Source organism: Hemicordylus capensis, chromosome 1 (genome assembly GCF_027244095.1).
Source record: "Hemicordylus capensis ecotype Gifberg chromosome 1, rHemCap1.1.pri, whole genome shotgun sequence".
Lineage (NCBI taxonomy): Eukaryota > Metazoa > Chordata > Lepidosauria > Squamata > Cordylidae > Hemicordylus > Hemicordylus capensis.
In genome coordinates this window covers 12,289,797-12,314,645 of record NC_069657.1, presented here as the reverse complement: position 1 = coordinate 12,314,645, position 24,849 = coordinate 12,289,797, and the positions used below count along the sequence as shown (strand labels likewise).

The 24,849-nt window shown below is 45.5% G+C and overlaps 1 protein-coding gene across 1 annotated transcript; it reads right to left on the bottom strand.

Moving 5' to 3' along the window:
• Positions 1 to 1,464: 1,464 nt before the first annotated feature.
• On the bottom strand, positions 1,465 to 13,480 carry SIX6 (SIX homeobox 6). The gene is made up of 2 exons (XM_053283700.1): positions 12,843 to 13,480; positions 1,465 to 1,770 (listed from the first exon to the last, which is right to left on the bottom strand). Exons 1-2 carry the CDS (start codon positions 13,412 to 13,414, stop codon positions 1,590 to 1,592), a joined length of 753 nt encoding a protein of 250 aa, XP_053139675.1. The 5' UTR covers positions 13,415 to 13,480; the 3' UTR covers positions 1,465 to 1,589.
• Between the last annotated feature and the right edge of the window lie 11,369 nt (positions 13,481 to 24,849).

Here is a 24,849-nt window from a genome sequence, read left to right as displayed (position 1 = left end):
AGTCAGGAAACTAATTGATGAGCTCATTAGAACGGTGGTCTAATTTCTCAATGAGCAATTGTGCAGCCGGAGCCTAGAGATGTGTGTTTACTAGGGCTGGGGAGCAGAATGCCCTGCTGAATTCAACGGGGTTACTTATTTATTTTTATTTACTTACATTTATATCCCCTTCTCCCTCCAAGGAGCCCAGAGTTTTCCCCCAAGTGAGGGCGCAAAGGCTTGACTGCAACCTTATTTTTGTTTCCAAAACAAGAAAGACGGTTACTTACGTCGCTCTTCTACCAAAACATGCGTCTTTCCCTCCCTCCCACCTTCCTCGCATCTTTTTACCTCTTTGGATCTGTTTGTCTTTCAAACTAGCTTTATCCTGAGAGAGAAAGAGAAACCTGTAGAAGAAATCCGATATATATATGGGTATAAACCTACCGCAAAGTTCTCCTGAGCACGCTATTAGGCTCGAGAGGTTAGCTGTTGCTCAAGAGCAAAATTTTCCCCAAACCTTTTTTAAAATTTTTTTTTCCATTTTTTCGGGGGGCGGGGGGCGGCTGTTTTGCAAAGCTCTCTCTCTTTTAATCCTGCTGTACGCGAGCCACTTAGCCAAGGCCTTTTCAATGCCTCGACTTGGAGCCTAAACAAAAAACCTCCGGCTCTTCCCCCGCGTTAAGAATGTCTAAGTCAAGGAAGGGAAAGAGAGAATCTTAGGTTCGCTTACCCAATATTTTATTATATTTGAATGGTTTGTTTCGTCAAATAGTCCCCCCCCCTTGTGTCCTGGCTGCCCCACTCTTCCCCGTACAGTAGTCTGTCCTGCACATGCTCGACGGAAAGCGAAAATGGAAATCACCTGTGCACGTAGGCATCAAGCCCCAAATAATAATTATAATAATGAATAATAATAATAATCATTATGATCATCAAAGGAAACAATCTACCCACAGAGCAATTCTTTAAATAAGCCAACATTATATAGAATATTTATATTTATATATATATTTATATATTTATTTAAAAAAAACTTTTTTAAAAAGTAAAAGCCAACGAACCAAAAAGAAAAGAAAAAGAAAAGAAAAATCAAATCCCAAACAAAACAGTGTATTTTCGACTGAAAATTCCCAAGGAAAAAATGGCAGGCGATGGAGCTGGTATTCTCAATCTCTCTCTCCCGCTCTCCCTGTTTTGTGTGTTTGGTTTCTGAGGCGCATCTTTCACAAGCAGATCCTTGCTGAAGAATTAAAGGCGACGAAACAACGGCGGCGGAGTCTCTCTCCGAGCGGCGGCCTTTGTTTGGCTTTGAGACCGGGGCCGGGCGGTCCTTGGCGGCCTGGAGGCGGCTGTGGTGCTCGGCCGGCCAGCCAGCTAGCAGGCCCGGGTTGGCGGGCAAGGCAAAGCGATGCAGGCGGCCGGGAAGAGGCAGGCACTGGCGGGCAGCAGGGGAGTGTTCGGCCGGGCCCTGCCCTGCCCTGGCTGGCTGGCTGCGGCTGCTGCGCCCGGGGCGGGCTGGCTGGCGGCCCCGCCCGCGCCGTCCTGGCGGTGGGGGCTCCGAAGGGCTCAGCGGCGGCGGCGGCGGCTCTTCCTCCTGGCCCTGCTCCTCACAGGTCGCCCTCGCTGTCGCTGGAGGTGATGGAGATGGCCGAGGAGGCGGCGGCTTTGCTGGAGAGGCTGGCGGCGGGGCTGGAGGCTGCGCCCAGGAGCGGCTCGCCGGCGCTCTCCTCCTCCGACGTGGGCAGCGGCCGCCCGGCGCCCTGAGAGGACAGCACCTGCTGCTGCAGCCTGGAAGCGGAGAGGAGCCGTTAGTCGCGGGGCCCGAGATCCCGCTCCCCACCGGCCCGGGAGGAGGAGAACCCCAGCCCGGGCTCCGCCGAGCAGACGCTCCACGGCGTCCAGGCCCTGCGCCAGGCGCCCCCTCCCGCCACCACCAGGCCTCCTCCCTCCCTCCCTCCAGGCGCCCCCAACCTCAGCGCCAACGCTCGGGCGCCCTCCCCACCCCCCTAACCCACCCACAAGCTCCACCTTTGCCCAGACCTTCTCTTCTGCCTCCACACACGCATCCCCAGGTAGCCCCCCCCCCGCCGCACCTAGAGAGTCACCCCCTTGCTCCGACCCTCGGGAACGCACCCCTGCGGCCACTACGACCCACAGGGACCCTCCCAGTTCCAGCCTCCACCCTGGCTGTTCCCCCGGACCGGACATCCTCTTCTGTGCAGCCACCTGAACACGCAGGCAATGTGATGTCCGAATAGGGCTCCTGGCCCCTCATTTCCTCCCCCGTCCCCCCCATCATTCACCCCGCCGAACTCTAGCCCCACACCTGAGCACCAGCCAGCGCGCCCTCTCCCCTTCCAAAAGTCCATGTTATCCTCAAGTTCATTACGGTTCTGGGCAGGGCTCTGACTCTGACCACTTCTACAGGGAGATTCCAGACATGATGAAGCCAGCCACTGTATCTCAGCCTAACCTACCTCACAGGGTTGTTATGGATATAAAGTGGGGAGGGGGACCAGAGCTCTTCTGGCAGGATGGCTCTGAGAACCAGTTGCCGGGGAGTAATGGCAGGAGAGAGGGCAAGCCCAACTCCTGCCTGTGGCTTCCAGCAGCATCTGGTGGGCCACTGTGAGAAACGGGATGCTGGACTAGATGGGCCTTCTTGGGCCTGATCCAGCAGGGCTGTTATGTTCTTATGTTCTCTGTGGAGCAAACTGGATTTAAAATGTAATAAGTGATGGGCACTGGACACCTCTTTTTAACACTCATAAAATTAAATTTTGTAATGAATACCTTTAAATAATTGTAAAATACTAGGCGATGTGTACTTAAGTCCCGACTGTTCCTTCCTCCTTCCCTTCTCCAGGGCTATCCTTAGATTTCCTCACCCCAAAATGTCAGATTATGTCCGGCTTGAGTTTGACCACCTATTATCACTGCCCCAGACAACTTGCTGGTATTGACCAGAATCCCCACTACTTTACTAAAGACCTCCACAGTGCTTCCACCTTGCCCTTAACGCCACATCACCCCACGCGCCATTTCAGGTATCCCAACCCCATCTCCACTGCAACCTAAAATACCTCTGAACTTCAGCTCCCAACTCTATATTCTTCTCTCCCCAAAAGATGAACGTGCCGCTCTTTTAGCCTGGCTTTTAATGATATAGTTTTAATTTTAATTCTGGTTTAAATGTGTGTTTTTTAAATTTTAATGTGTTTTATGATGTGTGCTTTGGAGGCCACTCCAGTAAAGATTTGAAGCATTGATCAACCTAGAAATTTGTGCTGAAGGGGGGGTGGGAGGGTGAATACACTGTTCTAACTACCCAAATTCTGATAAAAAGTGATCACAATGATAACGTCATTGGACACTACAATCCATGCCCAATAAAACTTCACTACTAAAACTTTCTCACCTCCCAACATAGTTCACCCCGGCTATATTAATGAAAGAGTCTCTCCTCCCTCCCCCACTTTGAGGGAGAGGGCAATTGCCCTGGGTCTCACATTTTGTCAAATGGTGCTTTGACAAAATGCTATCCCGAGAAAAGAAGAAAATGGACATTCAGCCCATAGGCTCTACTACTACTATGATGACTGATATTTATAAAGAAACATAAAGCAGATACCAGCAACAGCCACTGGAGGGACGATGTGCTGGGGTTAGATAGGGCCTGTTGCTCGCTCCCTGCTAAATATAAGAGTATCACCATTTTAAAAGGTGTCTCTTTGCTCAGTTAGCAGGGGCATCTGAATCTTAAAACGGTCACACAACCACCTTGCTCTTCCCGCTTGGAAAGAGACCTTAGCTCAGTGAAGTGTGCGGCGTCAGTCCTGGCGACCACAGAGCCCTGTGGTTGTCTTTGGTAGAATACAGGAGGGGTTTGCCATTGCCTCCTCCTGGGCAGTGTGAGACAATGCCTTTCAGCATCTTCCTATTTTGCTGCCGCCCAATAGACGTGTTTCCCATAGTCTGGGAAACATACCAGCAGGGATTCGAACCGGCAACCTCTGGCTTTGTAGTCAAGTCATTTACCCACGCAGGCAACATACTTTGCATGCACGAGATCCCAGATTCAGTCAGTCCTACCATTGCTAGCTAGAAGAAGATCTCAGGGGGCAGGGATGTTAGACCTCTGGGAAAACTACACTGCCGACAGAGCAGACCACGCTGAGCTAGAAAGATGCAGACTCTTCTAAAGCAGTTTCATTTGATAACATAGTCTCACTTTATATACATTTAAATAACACTTATTCACTTTATAGAACATTTATTTCCATATTCCTTCCATATGCCTCTTATCCTGATTATGTGTGTATTTCTTACTAAGGGGGTTTTCAATAGGGTTTCCCCAGATGCCCTCAGTAGGCTCTCCCCCCCCTGTGTGTGTGTGTGAGAGAGAGAGAGAGAGAGAGAGAGAGAGAGAGAGAGAGAGACCCATGCCCAATTGCGCCCAAGTAGTCAAGATGCCTGATGCCTTCTCCCCACTGCACACTCCCCCCTTTTTGGGATGCACACTGAATTCCATAAATGGATTATATATTGTATGAAGAACTACTTCCTTTTCTTCATCTGACTTGTGCGGAAGTTCTCAGTCTTGGGTCTCAGATATTGTTGGACTGCAACTCCCATAATTCATCCTCAAGGCCATTGTGGCTGGGGGTGGGGCATGATGGGGATTGTAATCCAACAATATCTTGGGATCCAAGGTTGGTCTAGTGGGTAGCTGGACCTGGAGTCACTAGAGGGGCATATAATACTAAAGTAACAGTATTCTTTCCCCTCAGCATTTTTTGTTTCCTGGGCTTTCTGGGCTCGCTAGCATTTCAATTCATGTCCTTATTCAAAGGACAACAGCAGACTTCAGAATCTGGATTATTTGGCTTACATATACATAAGTGGTGCTTCAGGAAAGCAATTGCAAGCAAAAGCCTACTTGGAAATTACACTGCCTTTTCTTCACACACACACCCTCTGCTACAGAGCAACGTTTTCCTAACAACATATTTGCTAGACAAACTTTGCCCTCTGACCTTTTCCCCCCTCCCTAAATATCGTTTTCCCCCTTAGGTTTGTATTGTGTTTCATAAACCAGTTTGATTAGTCTATAGGAGTACATAAGAAATGAGCATGCACACCATGGGCAACCATGCCACTAATATGTTACCTTCTTAACTAGACACCTGTCTTAAACCCTACTATCTGTCCATACTATACTACTACTACAAATATTTATATATTGCTTTTAAAAAGGTGTTCAAAGTGGTTTGCACATAAAAATAATAAACAAACAAGTAAATAAGATGGTTGTCTTTCCCAAAAGAATCAAAAGGCTATACTGTATTTCATTTTAGATTAAGGAACAACCACTGAAGAGCTGTTGTGCTGGGATTGGATAGGGGCCCTCCCCCACCCACTGTCTCACACACACACCCCTTCTGCATGCAAAGCAGAGGCTCTACCACTGTGCAGTCTAGCAACACATAGCCTGAGCCCATAGACTGATCAGTCTAGCAACACATAGCCTGAGCCCATAGACTGAGCAGTCTAGCAACACATAGACTGAGCCCATAGACTTGGCAGTCTAGCAATACATGGGGTTAGTCTAGGGGGCATAGCTCAGTTGTGGAGCATCTGCTTTACATGCAGAAAGTCAATTCCTGGCAGCATTGCCCAGTAGGACTGGGAAAGACTCCTGTGTGAACCCTTGGCTAGATGGATCTATGGTCTGACTCAGTATAATGCAGCTTCCTAGGTTTCTGTGTTCCTGTGCATGGAACCACACAGACAACACCAGTGTGTCTTTGATGCAGCTCCTTGGTTTTCAAACTGAACTCCTAGGAACTCTGAGGTTTCCTGGAAGATTGTCAGAGATTTGTCAATGAAAAAACCAAGAATGGCAGACAACCTTCCCTGAAAGAACACTAGTGATTTTCTTTCTTTCTTGTAATGCACAGGCACAGGGGTGTGTAGTCTGGGGTGCATTCTGAGTTTGCACAGAGCAATGCTGAGGTAATGTGCATTGGGTAGGGAATGAGTGGCAGATGCATACAGGTTCCTCAGCAGACAAATCAACATGGAAAGGGTTCACTAAGGGTAGGAAGTTGGATGGGGGGGAGTGTCCTGCTTAGGAACAAGAGCGAGTGGCAGATCAACTGGAATGATTTGGGGATTCCTTCATGTTCATGCTCCCCACTATGCTAAGGTCACCAAGTGCATATCCCCACACACACTGTAAGCTCAGAAGGGCTCTAAAGCTCCATCATTCCAACATTCCATGTAATATTCTACGCACCTTGGAGAAAACTCTTAAGACACACCTGTTTCTTCAGGCTTTTAGTTAAGTTTTAAATTTTTAAAAATATTTTATTGCTAGTTGTTTAAATTTCAGTTTTATTTAATTGTATGCAAACCATCCAGATATATATGAAAAATAAATACACTTTAATTTGGGCATTTCTACACTTAAAGTATAGTTCTGAATTCTGTATAGCATTATGACTGTTGCTATCATTTTACATCTTTATGCATAATAGTCAGCAACTTTTAAGAAGGTATTTCTCACTCAGATCATGTAACGATAACAGCATTTGTTATTTTGAGTGTGTGTAGAGTGTTTCATGTGTATTATCTTGATATAATATTTACAAGTTTGTAAAGCAAGTTAAGAAATCACATTGTTTTTGGATACTATCAATGTTATTCTTCCTATTGCGATTTTTAAGGGGATATTAAGTTAAATTGTTTAATTGGATTTTGTAGGTATGGTATGTTTTCCATGGGAATTATTTCAACATAATCCATGCAGTTTGGTGGAGGGGTGTGTGTGTGTGTGTGTTAGGTATTCAAATATAATTTTCATGTCATGGAGTGTGTGTGTCTGTGTATGTGTCTGTTTGTGTGTGCGTGTATTAGAGATGCCATTTCAGATTTCCTTAGGGAGGAGGTATGCAAATTCAGCAAGGTTAAAAAGGCCATTTTTGCCTACAATCAAAGGAAAAATGCAACCACAACCACAACCCCAAAACCAACCCAATTTATTTTAAGAACATGTGTTTGATTATTTTCTTTGTTATACCTCGTCATAACTACAGCAGTGCAATCTGCGCAGGTCAAGTGGCTTCTTTCATTCATGCACACACTTTTTTTAAAAAAAGAAAAGGAATCTGTATCTTGAATGTGCACACCTATCATATGGACCCAGGCAATTGTGCAGACACAGAACAGACACCGTGTGCAAAAGCAGTTCAAGGCAGAGGTGCTCCTGAGGAAAAAGCATAGGAGGTGAACAGCCCAGGGACTTTTTGGTATGGGGCAGTATAGAAATGCAACCAACCAACCAACCAATCAATGTGTGCTTTGGAACATGGGGGTGGCGATGGCTCTGCCCATCATAGGAACATAGGAAGCTGCCATATACTGAGTCAGACCATTGGTCTATCTAGCTAAGTATTGTCTTCACAGACTGGCAGTGGCTTCTCCAAGGTTGCAGGCAGGAATCTCTCTCAGCCCTATCTTTGAGATGCTGCCAGGGAGGGGACTTGAACCCTCCCTACCAAAATGGTACCTATGAATATATTTAAGATTAGAATATAAACAGTGGCTGATGGTCTGAGGAAAATTACTCAGGAAGTTGGGCAATGTCTAACTTGTTCTTGTAACTCCAGTGGTACTACATCTTTGAGTAATTTCCCTCATATTGTCAGCCATGGTTTTAAATAGAGGTGGGTGGATGGACTTCAGGTTTGTGTGATCTCTTTTTGGTTTTTTGGCTTTGTTTTGCCAGAACCTTGAGAGCCTCCATTGGCTCCCACCAGCTGCAAAATAGGTGCTGTGCTGCCTGGGTGGACATATGCTAAGAATGAAGGAACAGGCCTCAGCCTCTGAGTGACTTCTCAGCTCAAGAATTTGTTTTCAGTATAACTGGGTTGGGGAAAGCTTTAAGTTGTTGCTATTGTTAAGCAACCAGGGGCCAGAAACCCTTGCAGAACTATTGTAGATCACCCAGGACTAACAGTAGATCCTTATCTACTTTCTGTCCACCTCTGATTTAAAATATTGAAAGTGTTTCCAACTGTACATCTTCAGATGGCATAGGTGTTTGGACTCAAAATAAGCTGCATCTGTGCAGAGCTCCTAACACATGGAATGTGTGATTAAAAGTATTGTTTTTATTGTTCTCATTATTATTACTGTTATTATTACCACTATCATCATCATCATCATCATCATCATCATCATCATCATCATCATTATCATCCGACCATGCTCATTGTTGTGTGGCTGTCTGCCGTTCTAAGAACAAAGGAGGGGCGAGAACAATGTTAATTAGGCCTTGCCCAGAGAAATGGTTCTTTAATGACAAACCTAAAACAAACAAAATAATAGGGTGTAATCTCCATAATTTGGTAATGAAATGGCAGTTTCTAGTTCTGCAGAGTATTGTGTATCATAAAAATTGATGCATTCTTGCTTCCCAGCAGCTTTTAGGGTATATTTAGTCTCTTGTTGGAGGCTTCTACCCTCTCTACTCCCTGTTTTAAAACACTGATTCTCTTCCCTGTTCCAACCAATTTAACCATGATTGCAGTACAATGGGGAGAGAAGGAAACCCCGTTTTCTGCAAAATTCAGCATCAATGTGAATCAAACTCCCTCCAGTAATACAAGAAATGGCCTATAGCAACTGAATTCTACAAAGGACCTCCTGTTCATTCTTCCTATGCAGTTTAAAAAAAAAACAAAACCAACCAAACAAAACTTCCTCTAAAACCCACAGAAAGAATATTATCTGAACCAAAGTTTTAAAGAAATAAATCTATAATTTTAGCTATGAATATTTTAAAGTATATCTGTAAATAATTTAAACATAGAAAAGAACAGGAATAAGGAAATTACTGTATTAATAAATGTCATATGCTTTATGTTTCACTTGTACCCCTTTAACTCAATCTGCAACCCACTTAAAACCCAAATCCTTTAATTTCCATTTTCCCACATTCACTCCTGTGGACCTATATAGATTTAAAGATGAAATTTAATGCTGCTGTTGAGGCACACACATGGGAGTAAATACCACTAAACTTAGTAGCATTCACTCCCAAGTAAACATACATAGGTTTGTACTGCATATTTATTGCAGAGCACTCAGTCTTCATCATTCTGGACCGAAGAAGAGATTAAACAATTTATTATTCAGTGAGTTTTGAAACATTGATTTCGTTTCCTACCAAATTGTCTTTTTGCCCCTGCCTCCCCACTGAAACTTACTCCCAGGTAAGTGTGCATAAGACAGGAGCCTTATTTAGAAGACTATCCCATGGAAATCAATGGGAATTATTTCTTTTAAAAATGCTATTAGCAAAATATAGGCAAGTTGTTTACTCTGCTTAACATCACGCCCATATTTAAACTGTATCCCAGCCCCCTTCTACATTTAAACTTCGTTCAGATATTAGACCCTGGGAGATCAACGAAGCCCCATCCTAGGTAAATTCACTCAGAAAGAAATCCCACTGAGTTGAACGGGTTGCTCCTGCATACATTTGCATAGAACAGCGGCCTTCCTTTGGTTCACAACCTCAGTGGTGGTTCTCTCTGGAGTTAAGCTGATCTAATTCTGTCAGAGTCCTAGGGACAAAACTGACTTACACCCAAATATTATGGCACAACAGGCTTGTGAATTGGGCCATTTTACTCATCTCCTGTAAAATATAGGTCATTCGTGCTAATTAATATGAATAAATGGCATCCGAAATGCTTTCCCCTTCTAAGCTTTTTCCCTCCCCCCAGACAATCTCATACTTTCTCTGTTTATTTCTTGTTTCAGCCCACACACACACACCCCTCTACACCTTAAAACAAACAAACCAGTTCAGTGGGTTAGATAATCCTACCTTTGTTCAACATTCAAATGGCAATACTGAGAATCTTTTCTGAGCAGTGCATAACCAAGATGACCCCACCTCCACAGGAAGAGGATAAAGGCTAATGGTGAAAAGATGCTGACATAATTTTCACAGGAATGGCATGTATCCTAAAATATGCAGGAAATGCACATCTGTGGAAGCAGATTCCATGTGGCTGCCTCTAAAAGAAGGTTTACCATTATATATTTCGAGATATCTTGAATTCTGTATTAGAGACATTTTGAGTTATATCTTGTTACAGCTGAATATGGATGTTCAGTAGGATCCATGTGCATTATAATACAAATCAGGACCACTGCAGTGTGTATTTTATTTATAGCTTATTTATAATCTTACACAAATAGACGCTGGGTAGGTGAGTAAAATGAAATAGCATAGCATGTGCCTCTCTGTCCAGGCAGCATTATGCTCAAATACTTTACTCATAAGTAAGTCTACTTTAAATCAAAGGCACTTACTCATGTGAGGAATTGCATTTAGATGGGAAGCTTAGCCCCTCACCTAAAATCACTACGAAAGCAAGTCACATTAAACTCAAATCTATTGAGAGTAAGCAAGTCTCATTTAACTCAATGGGACTTCTTTCAAAATAAATATAATTTAGGGTAGCGCTTCACACGTGTTTAAGATTGGGGCTCCATCAGCCTGATCCACCACCCATTTAAGCCCAAAGACTTGATTTAACAGGGCTGTCATAACCCAGTTGACATAACCCAGTTGAGAGCTGTGTGTTTATCTATGTATCAGAGAGCATTTAATAGTATTAGAAATATCCATCTGTATAGGTGGGTATCAGCAACCGTAGCATAATAGTATTAAATGATATGCCTATGTACGGAAATAGATTGTATTTATAGTATTTTAATATATGCTTCTGTAAAATCCATCGGCCTGCTTCTAAGTATAAGTAGAGATGGATGCCATCAGGAAACACATATCCCCCATTGTAAAACAGAGATACAGTATTGCAAAATTACAACAAATAAAAATAAATAATGAAAAACTGGTTGTTGATAAATTGTTGCAGAATCTATTGGACTTTACAAAAAGAACTATGTAACTGTTTTGTTTTCCTTAAAAAAAATGTTTAGTGGTTTCCCAGACTTCCTCCAAAAACCTGCTCTGGAAACTCAGCAGCAGCCTTTTCTAGCCCTAAAGGGCATCGGCCTGAATGTGCAAGAACAGGGTACTGACGCTGAAGAGAAATTCATCTCACTTGTTGAGGTAACTGCACTCTGCATTCTTACTTGGAAGCAACATTCCTCCCAATGATTTAAATGGAATTTACTTTCTAAGCACTCTTGAGGATATCAGTGTGATCTGATTGTAAACTGCAAAAGGTAAATTGATTTCAATGGGGAATTGGTGCCTAACGTAGCTCCAAGTTTTGTGTTTAGGGCCGGGCGGGGCTTAACCTTCTTTTCCAAACCCATTCCATGGGAAAGGAAAGCCTTTTACATGAACGAGGGGGTCTCCTTCGAAGTCTTTGGGCTGGGTGGCTGAGGCTACCGAAATACTGTGCTGCCTACACCGTACTTGTATTTCAGGACAGCCATATTAAGCTGATATCCTGAGCATATTTACATATTATACATATATGATTCTCGAGCACATTAGGGCGAAGTAAACCACATCGATTTCGACGGAGTAAATTCCCACAAATTACTTTTATTTCCGAGAAGTCGAGAATTCCTGGGAAGTTAAACCCACTGAAGGACAGACAGATATTCCTGGGAATTCAGACTCATTGAATGCACTCCAAGTTTTTTTAAAATGGGCAGAGAGAGAGAGAGAGAGAGAGAGAAATCCCCTATTTTAACCAATTGGGTTGATTTTGGAAACCTGAAAATACATTTCTGTCTTAATTCGTCCCTCTGTCCGTATTAATTTGATCATTCATTTTTATCCTGGTCACGTTGTAAAAGCTAATTGTCAAACTAACAACATATGGAATCAAATAAATATAAAGAGGATTGGGGAGGAGAAAACAATATATAAAAAACCAAACCACTGGGAAGGGAGCAGGTTGCTCGCAGTTCCGCTTTGAGTGCACGCGGGCAGAAGAAGCGGACCATCCAGTGCAGCAACAATCGAGGAAATAAAATACGAACCACGAACCTCGTCTTGAATGTGTTTAAGACTGCAGAGCGCCTTTAAGGCATGCAGCACCATTCCTTCCGAGGAAGGATGCTTAGAGGTGCAGTTCCAACGCGAGCAGGTTTACTCCGTCCAAGTCAGCCCCATTGAAATTTAGGTGGTGAGCCCCGGGTTGTAGCAGCCTGGTTGGGTGAAGAATTTAATAGGTAATATGGACGTGTGTGAAGAATCGAGTCTGTGTGGTATAGCGGTTAAAGTGTCGGATTAGGACTGGCGGGACCCGAGTTGGCTCAGATCTTGGCTCAGCCATGAAGCCCTTGGGGCGGTTGTTCTTTCTCGGCTAACCTGCCTCGCAGGGTTATCATGAGGCTCAAATGAAGATCGAAGAAGAACCATGTAGTCACCCTAATAACATATTTATATCCCGCCCCTCCAGTACAATACTGCACGGGGCGGCTCACAATAATACTTATGGGTAGCGATATCAGTGAAATCGGCGAATCACATTACCTTGCATGCCTGTCACGTTGACAGATCGCGCATCAGGTGGATTAACCGCCTATGGATATAGGTATCTATAGGAGTCTTGAGCTGTTGCATTTTTTGCAACTGGAAAGGCTATAAATCTGCTGTGAGCCGCCTTGGGCGTTTCTAAGGGAAAGGCGGAGCCGCCCTGCCTTTAACGCACCATCATGCCACCCAACGAAAGCAAGTCATGAACTCGGCCGCCTTCCTGCCTTTTCCTCGCTCGCCTCCCTGTTGCCTCCCAGCAGCCAGGGCACAGCGCCTTCCCCGCCCCCGCCGCCGCGCGCCCCCGTGCGGGTCTACCGACCTGTTCTTGGCGGCGGCGGCCCGGTCGCGCTGGCGGCGGTTTTTGAACCAGTTGCCCACCTGCGTGGGGGTGAGTCCGGTGGCCTGGGCCAGCTCGCGCTTCTTGCTGGGGTTGGGGTAGGGGTCCTGCAGGTACCACTCGCGCAGCAGGTGCCGCGTGCGCTCCTTGAAGCAGTGCGTCTTCTGCTCGCCGTCCCAGATGGTGCGCGGCAGCGGGAACTTCTTGCGCACGCGGTACTTGTCGACGGGGCCCAGCGGCCGGCCGCGCAGCTTCTCGGCCTCCTGGTAGTGGGCCTCGAGCCAGAGCGCCTGCAGCTTGGCGTGCGACTCCTTGGGGAACTTGTGCGACTCCAGGATGTGGTAGAGCTCGCGGTAGTTGCCGCCGTGGAAGGCCACCACGGCGCGCGCCCGCAGCACCGACTCGTTGCGGCTGAGCGCCTCGCAGGCCGCCGGCGCCACCGGCAGCGACCACAGGAAGCGGCCCAGGCGCTCCACGTCGCCGCTCTCCTCCAGGGTCTCGCACACCCCGGCCACTTGCTGCGGGCTGAAGTTGAGGAGGGGCAGCTGGAACATGGAGGCGGCCGAGCGGGGCCACGGCGGGCGGGCCGGCGGGCTGAGGAGGCGACCCGTCTCCTTCCTCGGGACGGCGCTGAGGCGGGCCACCCTCGCGCGCCCTCACACTCTCCGAGGCGCCGCTTCCTCCGCTCTGAGACCGCCTGCCTGCCTGTTCCCGGGGTCCACCAGCCTGAAGCGACTCTTCCGGGGCTTCAGGCTGGCTGGACGAGGCGCCTCTTCCCCGAATGTCAGGCGGGAGGAAGCGCTTTTCTCCCTTTGGCGGCTTGAACCGAAACAAAACGGAAAACTGAACGCCTCAGCGCACTCGCTCGCCTTGGCGCTAGAGACGAAGGCGAGCCGGGGAGAACAAGCCCCTCGACACCACCCCCAAATGGACCTTTCTTTCCCCTTCTTGGCGCGCGTCAGGCGCCCGCTGGGCGAACCTTTTCCCGGCAGCTGGAGCAGCAGCCGCTGCCGCCGCCGAAATGTGTGTGTGAATCGCAGAGGGGAAGGGGAAGGAGCGGAGGGGGAGGAGGGAGGGTGGGATGAGAGGGGACAGCCCCCCCTCCACTCCCCCCGCCACGCCGTCGCAGCCCTTTTAGCTGCAGATCTGCTGCGATTGGCCTTGCCAGATTGGCTGCCCCTCGGTTGCCATGGAAGGGCGCCTGCCCATCACTGTCAAACTTCTGCCAATCAAAGCGCAAAGCCAGCGCCGCAGCCCGGCGCGCTTGGAGAAGGAGGGTCACTCCGTCCCGCTCCGCGCACGTCTTTCTTTCAGCACCTCCCAGCGGTCGACAGCGCCCAGAGAGTGGCCCCTTTGCTAGAAGAGGCCGGGCGGGCGTGGAGAAAGAGTTTGGATTCTTTGCGAGCTACTTGCGCGTGTTCTTCGTGGCAGGGTCCAGGCGCGCTAGGGCTCTGGATCGGACTGAGACGGAGCTGCCGTTTTTTTAAGGGAGAAAGAGGCGCTTCTCCTTCTCCTTCTCCCTCTGACTCTCTTTCTGCCCACAGTCAACAAATAGATTCTGGAGAGTAATTCAGCTCCTCATTCAGCGGCGAAAAGAAAGTAGGTCAGAAAGGGAAAGTTGGGATGCGAAGGGAAGTCAAAGGAGGCACTAAAGTCAGTCCCCAAACGCCCATATAGGAACAGGTTTTTATGCAGTTTTATGCAGCTTGATGAGGCCAGGAAACTTCAGTTCTGGGGCTTGTGGGTTTGCTTGGCCCCAGGTGATCCTGCCTATTTTGGACCCACTCACCAACAACTTTTCATCCTCTTTTCCCGGCTTTGGGATGTCCCATAGAAATGCTACGGCCATGTGCGAGGAAGGAAGGCCTTGCTTTGAAAGCGGGTTCCTTGCCTGCCTGCCTGCAGTCCTATGTAAGCTCAACTAGAGAGTAGGTAAATTCTATTCAACCCACTTGTCTTGATCAACAGAGTTGATCTGATAATGAGCTGCGGAGGGCAACGGTGGAAGCCAAACCTATGAGTGTTTACTCTGTCTCACGTAATCCCCGCTGGGTTCAATGTGACTTACTCTCAAGTAAGCGTGAATAAGGTAGAGTTAAGCTAGGCGACGGAAGTTAGCCTTGACTCGGTAAACGTTTTCCTTCTGGGAGACCCACATCCAAATCTTTAGCACATTTCCTACAATTTAAAACTAGGAACAGAGCAGAAAGAACAGATCCGCTCTCTCGCTCCATTCCCCTGTTCGCACCCAAGGGCCCTCCAGTCGCCTCTGTCACCCCTCTCCTTCATTTGCTTCTTTAATTTTTTCTTTTTCATTTTAAACCTCATTGTTTTCGCTCGAGAGAGCTTGAATAAACACCCTGGATAGCCGTGGAAGGAGTGAGAAGTCATTTGTAGGTCAGGACAAGCAACTTAAAGGCATCTCTTAAATTATTGATTAGCCATAATTTTTGACTCCCCCTCCCCAAATATCCCACCATTCTTCTTCTTTCTCTCCCTCCCTTTAAAAACACCCCCAAACCCTACAGTGTCCAGAAAGTTAGAAAAGCGGTTTCCCCGACCATTCGGAAGACTCCATTGTTCAACAACAACTACTAGTAGTACAACAACAAACGCGTAACGTTACTGTCAACAAACGGATTGAAATCGTCCTTTGAACGGCCTTCAGTTTTCCATCGCGGGAGGAGAGGGAGAAGGAGAAGGAGAAGGGAGGAAACAATACCTCCACGATCAGAAATTTATTCTAGATGTTCTATTCCCCCCACCCCCTTCGAAGAACAGTTTTCTCTGGAAAGAAAACCGATATTTGGAAGGCATATTATAATGCAAGACCTTTAAGCCATGTTCTATTTTTGAACGTCTTCTTTGTTATTATAGCTTCTTCCTCCCTCTCTCTTAGATTGTAAATAATAATAATAAAATATTCCTAATTTGAGCTTCGGGGCTTCCTCTTTGTGTGTGTGTAATGAAGACCATTTTGCTGCATGCCCTATGGAGTGAAATTAACCATATTTCAGTTTTCTTCAACAATCTTTCTCAGGAGAGAGAGAGAGAGAGAGAGAGAGAGAACGTAGACACACAGAGAGGGAGACTTCCACTGTCTTTTCTTTAGTATCAAGTACACTCCGACTCTTTCCCGGGAAGATTTGGTAAATCAGACGGTGGATCCGTAGCGCAGATGGTTTGAAGGTGTCGGGTCAGATTAAGGCACGCCTGGCTACGCGGCTAAGTTCATTCTGACGGAAAACCCTGATATTATTTTCACAGATCTGCACAGTTCACTTGAAAAAAAAAACCCCGAAGCCATTTTCATCATTTATGCGAGGCTTGCAGCTAGCGGGATGGAAAGGCTTTCAATATTGCTCATTTTCATAAAAACCGACAGGAGAGCTGGAGAATAATGATAATAAATTATTTTTATATATGTATGCATCTGGCACGGGCGCCGAGACTTACTGGGAAGAGTGGACCCAATTCCGAAGGAAGGAACTGAGTCTAAAGACTCACTTTGATTGCAGAAGGATTGGGCATTGTGCGCTGCACCACGGTCCAGAACACAAGTTAAACCTGGTTGTATTTCAGCATCGGTAGACCGCCGCTCCAGAATGCCAGGCGGTATACAAAAACGACACTCAAAACAATAACCAAACTCAGAACGTAAAAGCGAATTTAAACAAATTAAATTGAGCGGTTTCAGGGCCCAATGCTGCCTCCAGCCAGCCCTCAGTCGGGCTGAAATGCAACTAGTTCAGTCTGCGGGTCTTGGAGCGAATTCTATTGACACCACAATGACACTTATTTCCAGTTACACTTGTTTAGGAGTTAAATGTTGACGGGTTTCAATTACTAATAGAGTAGCTTGTAATCCACGCCCTGAATATATTAACAATTTCTTACATATTTATTTTAGAATAGGGCTCTTCTACAGAGCTGCCTCTCATTCTGAAGGTTGTCCATTGCTGGCCCATCGTGGTAAATAAATAACCAAGGGTTGGGATCCATTAAAGCACTCTACTCCGAAGCTGATTTCCATGCCAGAGCTACTCTGGGTTTCGGACTGCTTTTGATTCCGCGGGTGTAGTTTTCGCAGGCTGCGATCCTAAATAATCCCGATCTAAACTGCATTTAGAATTACTAACCCCAATGGATCTTAATTCTAAGTAAGGAGCATGGATTCCTAACCTTGAGTCCCAAGATGTTGTTGGACCTCAAATCCCTTCATCTGCAGCCACAGTAGAACCCAAGGTTGGGAACAGCTGAATTACTGCTGTCCTTGGGAGTTCAGACTACAATTCTGTTTACATTGCTAGGGAATGAGACTCACTGAACTCCTGAGTACTTAGTAGGACTTTCTTCTGAGTAAATATGCATAGGATAGCGCTGCACTTCGTGGGAAAACAAGGAGCCCTACTCTGAAGTCAACAGCTGACATATAGGCTACATTACTCCTGAGTACTCCTATTGATATTAAGTAGTCCTTTAGAATAACCCCGTAATAATACTATTCAGTAACTTAGTCTGGTTGGCAGTTAATGTGTTTAGGACTGGAGTGTAAAATGGACGTTTCCATACAACTATGGGCACAATCCAGCCCGACTTCAACACGTATAAATCCCATCGATTTTAACGTGAAAATTAAGCACCTGCTCAAATGTCACCCGCTGAAATAAACTGGGCATGGTTAATTTGAGCCGGGTATGAACTCTTTAATGGCGGGAATCCTATCCACACTTACAAAGACTCATCATGTTTAAAGTTGGTTGGATTGTGCCAGTTATTTTCCTCTGTGAAGAAATTCCCCAGTCTGTTAAAACACCAGCAGAGCAACTTAATTAACTGCAAACCTTTCCATATTGAGGAAGCATTAGTTCAGTGTAAACCTGCCCACTCCTTAAGTAAACAGATGGTGAGACGTAATACCTGACCTGTTTTCACTCAATATCTCATTAAGGTGTGAAATTTGCTGCCACAAGAGGCGGTGATGGCCACAGGCTTAGATGGCTTTTCAAAGGGTCGGACAAATACATGGGGGGATAAGTCTATCACAGGCCCTTAGTAGGGATGGCTCTTTTCCAGTAGTACACCTCTGAACAGGAGATGCCACAGTGGGGTTGTTGGCTCTCTGGAAACATCTGGCTGACCACTGTGGGAAATAGGATGCTGGACTAGACCAGGGGATTCTCAGCTTTTGGTCCCCAGATGTTGTTGGATTACAACTCCCTTCATTCACAGCCACAATGGCCATTGTGGCTAAGAATGGTGGGCATTATAATCAAACATCTGGGGACTCAAAGATTTTTAGCCTTGGATGCAGCAGGAGCCCTTTCTATGGCATTATGCATATCTAGAGTCCCATTTGTAGCTTATGTTCAACACTCATAGAATGTACACAGGTACAGATCAGTGTAGTTATTCACATGTTATAAAGACCACAGGTACAGCAGTATATTTCCTATCTGTATCATGCTTTTGAGGGGTCAGTACTAGATTCACTTTTAAAATAAACACAGGCAAGGTCATTCACACAAACACATGCATGAGTCAGTGCACAGACATCTGCACATTTGTACAATAAAATGCCCAAATAGGGGTTAAGAGTGCAGGCCTAAGAGGTCATTCACACAGTCAAAAACTGTGTTCTATCCGAGTTTGGGAGCTCTGCAAGCTTCCAATTCTCGGTTGTGTGGAAGCAAGTTTAGAGGAAAATCCGAGTAGAAGTGATTGTGTAGAAGCATGGTAGGAGGAAAAGCTACCTAGGTTTTTCTCCTACCTTACTTCCACACAATCAAAAATTGGAAACACACACAGCTCCCAAGCCAGGGGAAGAACACAGTTTTTGGCTGTGTGAATGACCTCTAAGTATATTAGAAATAAGTCCCAATATGTTTAGTGGGATCAAGACCCCCTAGTAACTAAAATGAATTTAGGACTGCATGGTGCAGACTGTTTCATTGGCTGGAATCCTAAATTTTCTATTTAGGATACTCAGAACTTAATTAAAGCCTAATCACCAGGGAAGGGAGGAGAGTGCTTATCTTCTCTTTCTGTCGCAGAAGGTTCTTCATTTCCTAACACAGATGACTGCTACACTACAGCCCCTTCGTCCTCCAAGAATCTGCTGGAAGGTGGCAGGATGCATCCCTCAGATTAACAGAGAAACCGATTGAAAAGCCGAGGCTGAGAAAAAGGTCCTGCCCAGGTTCTTCTCAAAGCCCTCCCTCCCCTCCAAACAAAACAAAACAAAACAAAACAAAACAAAACAAAACAAAACAAAACACACCATTCGGCCCCCTGGACCACATTTTCCAACCAGGGCTGTAGGAATCGATACTATTCTGTTCAACAGCGGAGTCAAAGGGTTTTACATATCAGTTTTAAAACTGGTTTCTTGAGTGATCTAATGCAAATGTACGTTGGCCAGCACGTATATACAGTTAAGAATCGGTTCGCTTTTGCTCGCATTGACCACGTTCACAGCGCACAAAGGACAACAACAGGAGAGAGGCTCAGAGGTGTTTGGGAGTCTTGGTGAACCCGCTTCTAATGTGTCGAATTTAAAGCATGGAAAAACAATTTCAGTCTAATTGTGAAAAGCCAGTTTAACTTGACGGGAGCGGCTCAAATTTGCTTTTGAATGCTACTCTGAAAACGAAGAATGGGGTTAGCGCGTCTACCACAGCTGTTCCATCCTAGCTTGGAACAGGAGTGTTTGTTCCGGAGTAAAAACTTCTCACTCCGGAGTAAGGAATCTTGTTCCAGACTAAGGACAACTGTGGATGTGTTCGACATGCCAGCAGCTTTCAAAACTGGGGTGCTGGGTTTTTTTTTAGTGAGAAACAGATCGCCTGTTTCAGAGCGATCATTTAGTTTAAACAGCCTGATATGGGTCCCAGTTAAGCAGAAACATTTTGAACTGAGACCAGTTTAAACTCATCGGTGTCGTAGCTGGACTAAATAGTCTTGAAATCCAAATATTTTGGCTTAACGGGGTTGTGGCTCCTGGAAGGGCAAGGAAATAGAACGCTGTGGACTTCACGCCCACCACTGCCCCCGGGGCTATTCTTGGGATGGAGAAAGGCCCGCGCTCTAGGGCCAGCTTCAGTGCCTATAGGGAGGGGATGGGGAGAGAAATCTTACATCCTGAAAGGATGGGCTAATGGCCAAAGTTCACATTCCACCCAACACCTCAGGAGAGCTGGTCTTGTGATAGCAAGCATGAATTGTCCCCTTTGCTAAGCAGGGTCTGCCCTGGTTGCCTTTCAATGGGAGACTACATGAGAGCACCCTAAGATATCCCCCTTAGGGGATGGGGCCGCTCTGGGAAGAGCAGAAGGTTCCAAGTTCTCTCCCTAGCAGCATCTCCAAGATAGGGCTGAGAGAGATTCCTGCCTGCAGCCTCGGAGAAGCCACTGCCAGTCTGTGTGGACAATACTGAGCTAGATGGACCAATGGTCTGACTCAGTATAAAGCAGCTTCCTAGGTTTCTGTGTTCTTATGCATGGAACCACACAGACAACACCAGTGTGTCTTTGATGCAGCTCCTTGGTTTTCAGACTGAACTCCTAGGAACTCTGAGGTTTCCTGGAAGATTGTCAGAGATTTGTCAGTGAAAAGACCAAGAATGGCAGACAACCTTCCCTGAAAGAACACTAGTGATTTTCTTTCTTTCTTGTAATGCACAGGCACAGGGGTGTGTAGTCTGGGGTGCATTCTGAGTTTGCACAGAACAATGCTGAGGTAATGTGCATTAGGTAGGGAGTGAGTGGCAGATGCATACAGGTTCCTCAGCAGACAAAACAACATGGAAAGGGTTCACTAAGGGTAGGAAGTTGGATGGGGGGGAGTGTCCTGCTTAGGAACAAGAGTGAGTGGCAGATCAACTGGAATGATGAATGAAACTATTTGGGGATTCCCTCATGTTCATGCTCCCCACTATGCTAAGGTCACCAAGTGCACATCCACACACCCACTGTATAATTTTGCAGTGTTGCAAGTTCCCTCCCTGGCAGCATCTCCAAGATAGGGTTAAGAGAGACTCCTGCCTGCAGCCTTGGAGAAGCAGCTGCCAGTCTGTGTAGACAATACTGAGCTAGATGGACCAAGGCAGGGTCTGACTCAGTATATGGCAGCTTCCTATGATTGTCACTAGGGCTGCCAACTCTGAAACTTTTCCTGGATGTATTTCCCAATATATTTCACAATACCAAGCCACTAACAGTTTCAGAATTGATTTCAGTAATCACCTGGAAGTTGGTGACAATTCTTGGAGACGCCAGGGCCGGTCCTGGAGGATTGGCCTAATTGTTACTGTGATGAAAAGAGAAATCTGAAACCTTACATTTTGCTGCACACCTGGTACATTCTTCTGCCTGTTGCCTGCAAGTCCCTTCCTCTCAGTCTTAGGACAGTTGGAATGTATCAAGGAACTGGAAGGAATCCTGCACTTCTGTTTTCTATTCTATTCTATTCTATTCTATTCTATTCTATTCTATTCTATTCTATTCTATTCTATTCTACTCTACTGGTATTCATTTATTTAGTATATTTGTACACTACCCCAAACTTACATCTCTGGGCAGTTTACAACAAACATAAAGCAAATTAAATCAGAAATGAAAACACTAAAACAGTTTAAAACCCCAGCTCTAAACAAAAAGCTTGAATGAATAAATGCATCTTAATAGTCTTTTAAAAAGCTGTCAGAGATGAACATAGGAAGCAGCAATATACCGAGTCAGACCATAGGTCCATCTAGCTCAGTATTGTCTCTTCATAGACTGGCAGCAGATTCTCCAAGGTTGCAGGCAGGAGTCTCTCTCAACCCTACTTCTGCTCTTCCCAGAGCGGCTCCCTCCCCTAAGGGGAATCTCTTCCAGTGCTCCCACTTCTAGTCTCCCATTCATATGCAACTAGGGTGGACCCTGCTTAACTAAGGGGACAAGTCATGCTTGCTACCACAAGACCAACTCTGACCAGAAGTGCCTTGCTGGAAGTCTGGTTGTTGTGATGAGGGAGATTTTATTTTGTCATGGAGTTTTCTATCTGGTGGGGATAAACCCCTAATAACTGTGATATCCCATGAGTGAGTAATTCAATGAGATCATCCACACAATCAAAAACTGTGTTCTAGCTGGGTTTGGGAGCTGTGTGTGCTCCCAATTTTTGCTTGTGTGGTAACAGGAAGGTAACAAGGTAACAGGAAGGTAACAGGAAAGGTAACAGGAAAACCTGGCTAGAAATGATTGTGTGCAAGCAAGGTAGGAGGAAAACCTGGTAGGAGGATTGTGTGCAAGCAAGGTAACAGGAAAACCTGGCTAGAAATGATTGTGTGCAAGCAAGGTAGGAGGAAAACCCCCGGTAGTTTTTCCTCCTACCTTGCTTCCGCACAATCACTTCTAGCCAGGTGTCCCCTCTAACTTTGCTTCCACACAACCAAAAACTGGTAGCACACAGCTCCAAAACCTGGGTAGAACACGGTGACACTCTACACACGATCTGTCCAGATCAGCTGCCCACACAATTACTGGCTCCATTACGGAGCCGGTAGGGGCTGCAGGGATGGGGGGGCCGCATGGCCCCCAGAAATCCAAAGATGCCCCGTGCAACTGCTCGTTTTAGCCTCCCACCGGGGGTCTCCTCACAAGTCACCACAGTGCAGAGCCGTGCCATGGCACCTCACAATCGGGGAAATGGGGTTAGCGGAGCATTCGCTCCGCTAACCCCATTTAAGAGGAGGGCTTCTTTGGCGGGCTAGCTGCCAGAGAACCACCGAGCTCGCCCGTAAGCCCAGTGGTTCTCACAACGGGAAAAAGCCTGGTTTCCCCCCATCGTGAGAATAGCCTCAGTTTTTGATTGTGTGAATGACCTCATTGAGTGAGGCCCAAGTGCCCATCTCTCTCTCCCCTCACTTAACACACAGAATCAGAAAAGTACCAAGAGCTAAAGCACAAATACAGCAGTCCAAGTACAATGTTGTCCTGTGACTCACAGATTCCGCTTCCTGGGAAAGAGGGGAAGCTCTCTCCCACAGCATCTCTTTCTGCTGAGTCAAGTAACAAACAAGTGTCCTGGGGATGAAAGTGTTCTTTGTCAGCCATAAAACATTTAATACTAAGTCCTGCTGTTTATCTACACAGCCCTAAACATTAAAGTCCTACTGTTTGCCTTGGAAATCATACAGCAGGCTCATTAGGGATGGTAGTAGGAGAAAAATTCTCTCTGAATTCAATGGCATGGAATGCTTGACTAAACAGAAATGGCACTGATTTATTTGAACAAATGAATCTGCTTGTGACAATTGACATAAATAGTATTCTGGGGGGAAACAGCTCGTTTGGAGCATGATGCCATAGACCAGTATTGCTTGCTTCTTTCATCGCCATGCTTTCGGCTTCTGTACAACATTTAACCTCACTCATACTCCAGCCCAGAGAGAAGCTAGTATGAGTGTGTGTGTGTGCGCGCGCGCACGTGTGTGTGTATTTTTGTAATCTTAATTCTGCAACATGCAGCAGAATGAGACGGTAAAGTTCTGAGGCAGAAGGATGGATTGCACCATTTCAGACCGAAGACGGGAATGGATTCCATTATAAATGCTCCCTCATGCAAAAAGCCAACAACTCCCAGCGAAAAGAAAGCCAGCATAGCAAGGAGAGAGATCCTAGCCCAGTCTGTTGTGCTAGCTTTCTGTTTGCAGGAAGTTGTTGTTGTTTAAATGCAGATGAACATTCAAAAATGCTATCCCACATCTGCACAGTGATGTTGTACATACCATTGTACTAGGGTAGCCGGTTCCCAGAGACAGCGATGTAATCAATGGTGCTTGTTTTGGACCATTGTACTACCCCAGGATCTTCTTATCCATCTGCATAGGGAAATCCAACCTAGCATACTATGTTTGATTATTGGGCTGGCCTCACTCTCTTCTGCCATGGGGCATCCCATGTGATACAATGTTTGTGGTATACCTGAAACATTGTTTACACGCACAGATCCTGTCAATTGTTTTGTGTACTTAGTATATTGATAGATATCTGTTAATAGAAATGACCCATATTTTAATGCACAGCTCTCTGTCATGTATGTACAGACTTCTTACTGTTAATCTTTTAAAAGATAATAGCTGGTTTTCTTTTGGATTTACAATATCATTTCGGTTTCTAATGTACAATATTTCTATTTCTATTCTATATTTTGGTCTGATGGTACTCATATAACTAAACATAAAAGACAATTTATAGACATGTATTAAACAACCATAAAATAGAAAAACCTGCAGCAAGAGGCACACAAGGATCAGAAACACTAATTTCCAGCTCTAGATTAGTGAGTCAAACCATTAAAATCTGGGTTCCATTCCAGTTCATCAAAATTTTCCAACTCTCTAGTTCAGTTCCAGCTCAGATACTAACTTTAGAAAGTGGTTCAGTAACAAGCTCAGACCCTTTGAGCCAGTTTTGAACTAATTTAGATACATTTAATGCAGAGTAATATCAATCATGCTTGCAATTTTATGCAATGAATAAAATAACTATTTTCACTTGAGAAACATATGTATTTCTTTTTTAAAAAGCATATTTCTGAAAGTTTTAGAAAGGGGTTTTAAACAATATAGATACAGGGACAGGGAGCCATCATTAGCTGTTACTATTTTCTGTGTAAACTGATTTGAGCACTTTTGTTGAAAAGTGGTATATGAGCAGCAGTAATAGTAGCAGCATGCTAGTAGTAGTAGCAGCAGCAGCAGCAGTAGTAGTAGTAGTAGTAAAAACAGGAAAGCCAAAACCAAAACCATGCAATAGAAAGCCAATAGCCTGATTATTGAACCACTTACCATTTTTTGTTTTTAATGGTTCAGCTCTGGTTCATGATATCAAATAATCAGTATTTAGCAGCTCCAAGCAACTTATGATGTCGTGAGCAACTGGCTGGCAAGATCTATGACATTGTCATAATTATAAGTAGTTCTAGCAATGTATTCTCTATATAT